General features: G+C 46.1%; 2 protein-coding genes across 13 annotated transcripts in view; one reads left to right on the top strand and one right to left on the bottom strand.

Annotated features, from left to right (window-relative positions):
- LOC113214601 (uncharacterized) overlaps nt 1-6,654 on the bottom strand; it is a 15,142-nt gene extending 8,488 nt beyond the window's left edge. The window contains exons 1-4 of one of the 6 annotated variants that reach the window (XM_026434038.2): nt 6,404-6,654; nt 5,092-5,265; nt 3,884-4,057; nt 3,434-3,749 (exon numbers count right to left, since the gene is read on the bottom strand). In XM_026434038.2, the coding sequence (XP_026289823.1) occupies nt 3,591-3,749; nt 3,884-4,057; nt 5,092-5,265; nt 6,404-6,478 (582 nt within the window). In that variant the 5' untranslated portion in view covers nt 6,479-6,654 and the 3' untranslated portion in view covers nt 3,434-3,590. Of the gene's footprint in view, nt 1-279; nt 492-3,433; nt 3,750-3,883; nt 4,058-5,091; nt 5,266-6,243; nt 6,333-6,403 lie in introns of those variants that run through there. The other 5 variants (XM_052268570.1, XM_052268575.1, XM_052268571.1 and 2 more) reach the window with 5 other exon arrangements.
- Nucleotides 1-9,481, top strand: part of LOC127749631 (oocyte zinc finger protein XlCOF6-like) — a 219,104-nt gene that overhangs the window by 71,133 nt on the left and 138,490 nt on the right. The window lies entirely within an intron of this gene.

Below are 9,481 nucleotides of genomic sequence, written 5' to 3'. Positions count from 1 at the left end.
TTGGATTACATTTTTTGTTACTTGTTCTTTACCTTCCACACCTCTTCTTGGGAGGTAGAGAACTAGTATTTATTGTGCTCAGTATGGTGTAATTTAGTTTCCACTTTCAGCGAACAAATGGTGTAACCAAAATGTTGCATTTAGTGTCTTAATGAATCAATAATAGAGGTTTTTTTCTACATCCAAGCAGAATTTAAAGAAATAATGAATCTTTAAATCGAGCAAACACAATGCATTGCGAATATTACATGGACATTGAAAACTTGTATTATAACTCACAACTAAAGAGTTGTATCGTTTGCCGTAGATGGCTTGCTGGCACATGAGTGCTAGAGGCACGAGTAGGATCTTCATTCGAACGGCATGGGTACCTGATGACTAGCAGTTAAGCGAAACTAGAATGGATAGTTCCATCGTGATCTCGTTTACGAGACTGTATTCTGATGTCGTGCAGCCGCACCGGTTGGTGGCTGGCGTGCAGACGTTTACTTCTTTTACAACAAAGAAACAAAAAAGCAATTAGATTGGTAGCAGGATTTTTCTACAACAGAGATTTCCGGCTGATTGTGACAGTACCTCACGCGAGATGAAAGAGTCGAAAGCTGCGGATCTAGGACAGCTCGCCCCAGCTAACTCGCCCCATAGCTAACTCGCCCCAGCTAACTCGCCCCAGCTGCTAACTCGCCCCAGCTAACTCGCCCCAGCTAACTCGCCCCAGCTAACTCGCCCCAGCTAACTCGCCCCAGCTAACTCGCCCCAGCTAACTCGCCCCAGCTAACTCGTCCCAGCTAACTCGCCCCAGCTAACTCGCCCCATGCCTAATTCGCCCCAGTCCAGGTCGCCCCAGTGCTAACGCGCCCCAATTAAAATGAATTTTGTGTTTTATTTAGAGGGATGGCCTTTTAACTGGGAGCTCGGTTGGTCTAAATGTAGCCCGATTTGACACCTGAATCACATCTGTAGCTCTGAAGTCGTAAAACGAACATTCTGCCTTACTTTTCTCACAGTGCGTAGCGTAGAGAATCGACCCCGCAGGCGCTGGGGAGCGAGATGCGCAAAGGCATGAGTTGCACGGCAGTTGCCGGTGGATGCCCGGCTGCTGTCCTCACTGGCATAGGGTCGTGAACCGACCCGCGGTACCTCGTTGCACCGCTAGCGACTGACGGCGCGCAGGCCCACAACACTCCAGGGCTTTGCGAGGGTCCTGCTCGTAAGTTGCCCATGAGGTTGCCCGCCCCTTGCCCCAATAAGCCGGCCGCTGCTGTCAGCCTGATACTCCCCACCCCTCTGGTCTCCGCACTGGTTACAAGCAGGAAAGTTGCCCGGTGGTTGTCCGGAGGTTGCCCAAAGTTGCCCGGATGTTGCCCGGAAGTTGCCTGGAGGTTGCCCGGGGGTTGCCCGGGGGTGGCCCGGGGGTGGCCCGGGGGTTGCCCGGTGGTTGCCCGGGGGTTGCCCGGGAGTTGCCCGGGGGCTGCCCGAGGGTTGCCGGAGCCTGCCTGGTACTTGCACGGATTCTCTTTGTCTGGGGAGTGCCATTAAATTGGAATGGGGCGAGATTTTGAAAATTTGGCCGATTGGGGCGAGTTGGCATAACCTTGCATCCCGGTACCTCTTATCAATATGCGCTTATTTGTTTTTAGTCCACACAGACCCGCTCATTACTAAGGTCTCTAAACAGAACCGCTCATCTGCACGCGTCCTTCACAGAACCGCTTATCTTTCTGATATACGGGAGGGTGATTCCCAGATTTCAATGGACGTTTCTAGGCGCTGAGCTTAAATTTAGAAACAAAAAATGTAACATACTCTCTCGTCTGTGCTGGAACACCGTATTTAAACTGCTCTAACCCGTAAAATCCCCCGATACAGGGTGATATTATAGTAAATACGAGGGGCAACCTAACCTCACCAGCGCCCCGGCCGCGAGCAAATGAGCGGTTCTGTGTAGGACCCGCGCAGGTAAGCGGTTCTGTTTAAAGCCCGAGGTGATGAGCGGTAACGTTCAGCCTAATGAATTATAAGCGCATATTGACAGGAGGTACAGCCGGAACTCGCCCTAAAATCGGGGCGAGTTGGCCTCGGGGCGAGTTGTACTGTACCTGGGCGAGTTAGCTGGGGCGAGATGTCCGGCACCCAGTTACTGCGAATTAGGCATGGGGCGAGATAGCTGGGGCGAGTTAGCTGGGGCGAGTTAGCTGGGGCGAGTTAGCTGGGGCGAGTTAGCTGGGGCGAGTTAGCTGGGGCGAGTTAGCTGGGGCGAGTTAGCTAGCTGGGGCGAGTTAGCTGGGGCGAGTTAGCTGGGGCGAGTTAGCAGCTGGGGCGAGTTAGCAGCTGGGGCGAGTTAGCAGCTGGGGCGAGTTAGCTGGGGCGAGTTAGCTGGGGCGAGCTGTCCTAGATCCGTGCGACCTGTGTTCTCCATTTCTAATGAGATCGCCATGTCAGTCTAGTACGAGCTCCCACACGACATAACAGCTATGGACGACAACATAATCTATAGAATTTTCTGCCAGCCTATTTTGGCTCGGGTAATAAAAATATTATTAAAATACGTTAGAGGTAATTTTGGTAGAGGTAACGAGGCGATCTCGTGTTCAACCGTTCTCGTTGTACACCACTCAGCTGACCTCTAAGCTACGTTCAGATAGCAAATCACGATAGGAGCCACCCTCATCCTGTCCCTATTATTTTGACCCATTAGTATTGCTGCTGCGCAAAAACCTTTATGAGCTACTGAAAACGTTGTCACCAATAAAACGAAACAATTCCTCTCTCCCCCCCTCTCTCTCCCTCACTCTCAGCGATGGTGTCTCTGGATCAGCCACCGCGAGAAGCGACAACGGGAGGGAATGCGACTGACTGAGGCGAGAACGAAGCCCGTGTCACATTGTTTGGCGTTGCCGTTGCACGGGTCTTTCTGTTCTGCGCATCTCATGACATATGAAAACAGAGCTACCTCCAAAATATCACAGCAGTTTTTTAGCTTGAAGGCGCAGTACTGACACAACGCCAGCTAGCACGCAGTTTGTCCGAGGGTGTCGACCGTGCACTTGAGGTGGGGGGGGGGGGGGGGGCAGTTTCTTGCCCCTTCGCCCTGGTCAGGGTACCAGGACCACCCTTGGCCCTGCGGGGGCCACCAGCCACCTGTGTGTGCCGAGTCGATTTTGTAAGGCGATCTAATGGAGGGCCCTCAAGCGTGGCGCCGCGTCTGTCCGAAGGGAGTGCCAGAGACTGTCTCTTGCGTGCAAGCGGAAGTGAAGACATGAGTAGTTTAAATAAAGAGAACGAAATCGTTATGTCCAGTGTCTGCCACTAGTTTTATTTCTTTATTTCTTTATTTCTTTATTTCTTTATTTCTTTATTTCTTTATTTCTTTATTTCTTTATTTCTTTATTTCTTTATTTCTTTATTTCTTTATTTCTTTATTTCTTCCGGGGTGGTATTTTTACAGCATAGTGATTTCGGCGTCCATTCAGACTTGGTCAGATTAACAATGAAAGTAGTAGTAAAGCCAAGTGTATTGAGATATTTGGACCCCACGCGCTAAAGCTACGAGGTATTCTGTAATGTATACAGCAATGAAATAACGAACCCTACTCGGGTTTTGGAACAGCTCTAGCATCTGCCGCTACGCATGCGTAAACGTTTTCAGCTTTGCCGGCCGAGAGTCTGAATCTATAGCGCCCATAAGGCACGATTGGGACCCTTGGAAAAGTCCAGTCTACTGGCGTGTTATTAACCGCGTAAACTCCCTGTAGATCGAAGTTATTACAGTCTATAAGATTGTAATTACTATGTGCTTGAAGCCGCAATTATTAAATATCAAACAGAATAAATACGTAACAGGATGGCGAGAGCAAATTATACTTGCAATCTAAGTACTTACTGGTTTGAGTATGCACCTGCCTTTAGTTTCTTGCATCATTTTCATCTTGAAGAACTTCTCGTAAAATCCTGGCATATTATCTTCATGAGCGTGACATGCACCGTTTTTGAAGTTTAAGATAAAGGCGTTCTCTTTCCATTGGTTGTGTGACCAGAGATCCACAATTACTTTTGCCTGTAATAACAAAGATTTGAGGCTTCTCAAATTTGCAATTTTTCAGCGTCTGCTGTTAGCCATGTGAACGAATTTGATTGTTAATTTGCGAAGAAATTGACAGTAAGCTGCAAACAGGGGCTAACTCAACTAAAATTATTGTCACATTTTCGTTCGGCATTGTCTTTTCAAGAAGTGGACATCATCGTAATCGTAAGCGAGTGATTATTAAGAAGGTAAAAGTATAATGCATTTTCGTTACCCTCTCAAACCACTCCTTTTGCCCGAAAATAATTTTCGATACCCTCTCAAACCACTCCTTGTGCCCTAAAATACCACATCGTTTGCTTTTACCATATCACCGGAAGTCTCAAACCACACGGTAAAAATAGTTTCTTGTATTTCAAGACCTAGTCTTGGATGCCATTGACGTCCTCCATAAGATCCAAGAAGTGACAGAACTAAATGAATTCAGAAATATTACTTGCAAACTATGTCTCTATTGAGACTTGACTATTTCTTGAATTTGTATCATCTGCTTTCACGATCCGTTACTGGACGGAACTTGTTTTACCGTGCCGTGTGGTTTTGCACTTCCGGTAATATGGTAACAGCAATTCTGTGTACTAAAAATCACTCACTTACGCTCACATGTCCCGTTAAAATAATGCCGAAAAGGTAAAAATCATTATTGCTACGTGGCGTTTGCACACCCTGGCTGCGAAGAAAATGCCTTGTACACAAAGCATTCACATTGTTCACAGCTCACAAACATATGGTTTACAATACAAAAGTTTTCTTCGAAAGCGTGTGATCTTCAAGTGTGATACCAAAGCACCTAAAAAGTACGTTCGAAAATGTTTAAATGCCCCTTGTCCATAGAAGCGTGTGCGCCTGATAGAGAATACAGTTGTCATTTAACACGACTGAGTGTGGACATGATTGTCAATGTTTTTCATGTGTACCACATACGGCTGCCATATACACCTTGGTTAGAGCCGGTGACATTCACAGGTAAGTGCCTGGATGTCACACCACTTTTTAAAATGTCTTACCCAGCAGCTGTCATCAATAGGTACATTTACACCAGTCACATTGCCCGTCACAAGTTGCAACTCTTTTGGTTTATATGGGTTGAAGTGGGAAGCACGCAAATACCAGTTCCAGGGAAGCGTGGTGTTGTTTGGGGCACACGAGTAAAAGAGTTCTCCGTAAGCCACGTAGGGGCCCTGTTGGAAAAAAGAGGTGTGAAACTGAAACCTCGCCGTTAAGATAATCGTCCCTTATTTAGAACATTTGTTAATCAAAAGAACACCATTTGAGGCTATTGCCACGACAAATGCATATTCTTTAAGGTCATAGTTCAGGCACGTTATCGGCAAAATACACTGTTAAAATTTATTGGATTACATTTTTTGTTAATCGTTCTTCACCTTCCACACCTCTTCAGCCAGAAAAGCGTGTTATTGGCCCGAGAAAAGTTCTTTGGGAATCGAGAACATTGGCTTGGGGCAATGCAGTTTGCACACGGTAAAAACGAAGTCCCATCTTTTGAGGGAAAAGGGAAAACTTTGAGGAAGTCAGTAACTTTGAGGGATCTTTCTTGAAAAATAAGAACGACCCTCATAGTAAGTCACAAATTTTTAGGAAGTCCCTCAATTAGCGTGGCTGCTGCTGCGCCCTCCTCGCTACTTTAGAGCTCTGTAACAACTGATCAAATTGTCAGTTGGTCAAATTTAATGTGTTTCTCTTAGTTTTAGAGCTGCGGAACTCGCTCTGCAAAGTTTGGTGCGTGTGCAATGAGAAGAAACGAAACAGATTTTTTGAATGATTTACGTGTGCAAGTACGTCTGAGAGCACGATGAAAGCACTGATGTATAGTTATGTTTAGTCAAAGTTTAAGGTTTCATCTGCTACAAACTAATGAGGTATTTTAGCGGTTTATAAGAAATGAAGAATCCTCAAGTTGGCCGCCACGGAACATAACTAACCAGCAGACGACGTTTCTTAAATGGGGTCCCAATGGGTTTAAATTTTTTGAACTGACTCAGGATAGACTCAGAGCCGACTTAGATTTTACATACAGACGAATTTAAGGGCTAAATCGAGACTTCAGTTTTAAAACAATTGTCGGTTTGTTATGTTCTAGCGACGGCCATCTTGGCGATTCTTCATTTCTTTTCACCGCTAAAATCCCTCATTAGTACCTACGACATTTCTAGGGCATCGATCAAAATAATTGAGTTGTTTTAAACCAAAAGCAGTCATCATGGCGTCGCCAATATCATATCATCACCTGGCGACAACAATTTTTAACAATGTATTGCGAATATTACATAGACATTGAAAACTTGTATTATAACTTACAACTAAAGAGTTGAATCGTTTGCCGTGGATGGCTTGCTGGCACATGAGTGCTAGAGGCACGAGTAGGATCTTCATTCGAATGGTATGGGTACCAGAATACTAGCAGTTGAGCAAAACTAGTATATGGATAGTTCCATGGTGATCTCAATTAAGAGACTGTATTCTGCTGCCGTGCAGCTGCACCGGTCGGTGGCTGGCGTGCAGACGTTAATTAATTATACAGCAAAGGAAAAAAAACAACAAAAAAACAACCAATTAGATTGGTAGCAGGATTTTTCTACAAAACAGATTTCCGGCTGATTGTGACAGGACCTCACGCGAGATGAAAGAGTCGGAAGCTACTGCTGTGCGACCTGTGTTCTCCATTTCTGAAAAGATCTCCATTTCATTCTAGTACGAGCTTCCCCACGACATAACCGCTATGGACGACAACATAGTCTATAGAATTTTCCGCCAGCCTATTGTGGCTCGGGTAAGACAAATTTTAATAAAATATGGTAGAGGAAACTTTGGAGGTATAACGAGGCGATCTCGTGTTCAATCGTTTTCGTTGTACACCATTCAGCTGACCTCTAAGCTACGTTCAGATAGCAAATCACGATGGGAGCCACTCTCATCCTGTCCCTATTATTTTGACCTGTGGTCAGTATTGCTGTTGCGCAAAAACCTTTATGAGATACTGAAAACATTGTCACCAATAAAACGAAATAATTCTATTTGACAATACTGACAATTTTTCTTTTATCGGTTAGTAACTTACAAAAATGTACACAATAAAATTTGAACAAATTAGTGAGTAACCCTGCTGCGTTAAAATAACATCGATACTGTATTCACTAATAAATACATCAGCACAGGTCTGGGAGTGAGTAACTGGTAAAAAGGGAGTGAGATACAGAAGAAAAATGTTATGCGCCCACCTATTAATCTCTTATCGCCCTGAAATTGGCTTGGCGAATTAGTTTCAACGCCATCACCGAATCCTTCACTTTCCGTGCCCGCTTGGCGCCTTCCTTGTCCACTGCCGCGTGGAATTAAACGACATTAGACGAAACAATGTCCCGGCAATCCGGTGTAAAATCAACACATGCGCCTCTCGCCAACCACACATACACACACGCATACACAGACACACACACGCGCGCTTGCACGTCACGTATGAAGGAGCTTTTTGGGGCCTGTCTGGCGTCCCTTGGGGATAAAACAAGCGGACAGCCTGCGCCACGCCGCCGCGCGCGCCGGGCGCGAAAGGGATTGAAAGGCCGCTCATTTGCCTCCTCGCATCTACCCTCGTCAGCGCCGCAATTCTCTCTCTCTCTCTCTCTCTCTCTCTCTTTCTCTCTTTCTCTCTTTCTCTCTCTCTCTCTCTCTCTCTCTTGTCCTGCCTCTACGGTGCGTGTGTGTATTTGAATTGATATGAAAGGACTTCCGACAGCGATGTGTAAAACTACGAGCGCGCCAGCATTCGTGGACCGCTGTGTTCAAAATGGACCCTATTCAGAAATGTTGCTTAACTGACTGCGAAATTTACCCAAGGGTAAACGCTTCCACCAATGAAACCGTTCATTTTCATGTGCCAATTTTCTCAATAAATAACGATGTCTGTCTGTTTGCTCTGAAAATGCAAGAGAGCTGTACAGCTCTACTTTTGCCAGAGTGCCAAAATTTCTACTCATGAAAGGCAAGGATGGGCTAGTCCTACTCTTTTTGCCAAAGTGGATAAGAGTGGGAAAGTTCTACACTTGGGGTGTATAATTTCAACTGCAGAGAGAGCAGGGCAAGGACAATAGTGTCCTTATCTCGTGTGTAGGAATCTATCTGTCTTAACCTTGCATTTTCGGAAGGGCATGCCTGAAGTTAAGCGTTAATTGGTGCAAGTGAATACAATAAATTGTTCTGACCTCACCTAAGTAATCCACACAGGCACTGCTTTGCTCGGCTGTACCAGGTTTTGATGGAATCTCTTCCTCTCGCCAGCCCGCGGACTGCTGAAAGTTGACTTTCTTGCCCCCCCCCCCCCCTCCTGTTCCCTTCAGTCTCAGGAGCGAGGTCCACCTTTCTGCACGTGGAGACGATGGAGCAGGGATTTGTGGCGGACTCGACCAAAACCCTTGACGTGCCCCGCCCGCCTCAGCCGCACCTGTGCCGCGACGCACGGGGATTGTGTCGGTGGGAGCGCTGCAAGCCGGGGGCCGCACCATATACACTGGCTTAATTTTTAACCGCTTGCTCACTGGGCAAAGGTTGAGAATGTAGAGTGGAATGTTTTGTACCTATGGCTCTGAAATGTTGAGTGGCGTTAGATTTGGTGCAGCAAAAGTTTGACAGTTGTCGTAAAAAAACGCAAAGGAAGGTGTGTATTTTTTTTGGTCGCAGATGTCGATAGAGATTTGCAGTGTACTGATGCGAGAAGAGGTAAGGTCCTTGTGGAGACTTTGGGTGTCTTGTGCATAATAAGGCGTTGTTGCAAATACTTTGTAGATACTATTTGCCGTGTGTCTTCCTCTGCTTGCCTCGTCAGTAGGCGCTATCGGTGGCCAAAGGTAAAGGGGGGGGGGAAGTGGCGGAGAGGGGTTGATTCCCATTCATGATTGATGCCGCTGCCCGCGCTCCGCGGCGCTCTGCCCAGGGCCTAGTGCGGAGGGGTGCGCGTGGAGCCGGCGCGCTGCCTTCATAATTAATACATCAATAATTCATGGACGGAAGAATGGGCGGGAATTTTAAATAGATCAAACAGGGAACGGGAATAAGAAAATGAAAAAAGAAGGTGGCAGTTGTATTGCCGTTGACTGGTGTATGGCGGTCCATGTCGTATTGCTCTACTTTTACTTGCTTTTCTACTAATAAAAGTGTGTCAAGGTTTTTTTTCTCAATCCAAAGTGTTTTGTCTCTTTCTCACACCAAAGAAGATCCTGAACAACTCTATATCGACGTTTAGTTCGTGCCACGTCTAGTAATCAGACGTGAAGATGTAAAATCTCGCTACCTCGCATATGTCTTCAGGTCTTGTTTTGGGAAAAACTGATGATTTGGATTTTGGCCCCATTTCTTCATTTGCAATTTTTTTTTTTTTTTTTT

The sequence above is a fragment of the Frankliniella occidentalis genome, unplaced genomic scaffold (assembly GCF_000697945.3).
Source record: "Frankliniella occidentalis isolate FOCC.00 unplaced genomic scaffold, Focc_3.1 Scaffold72, whole genome shotgun sequence".
Classification (NCBI taxonomy): domain Eukaryota; kingdom Metazoa; phylum Arthropoda; class Insecta; order Thysanoptera; family Thripidae; genus Frankliniella; species Frankliniella occidentalis.
This window is presented reverse-complemented; position numbering and strand designations above follow the sequence as displayed.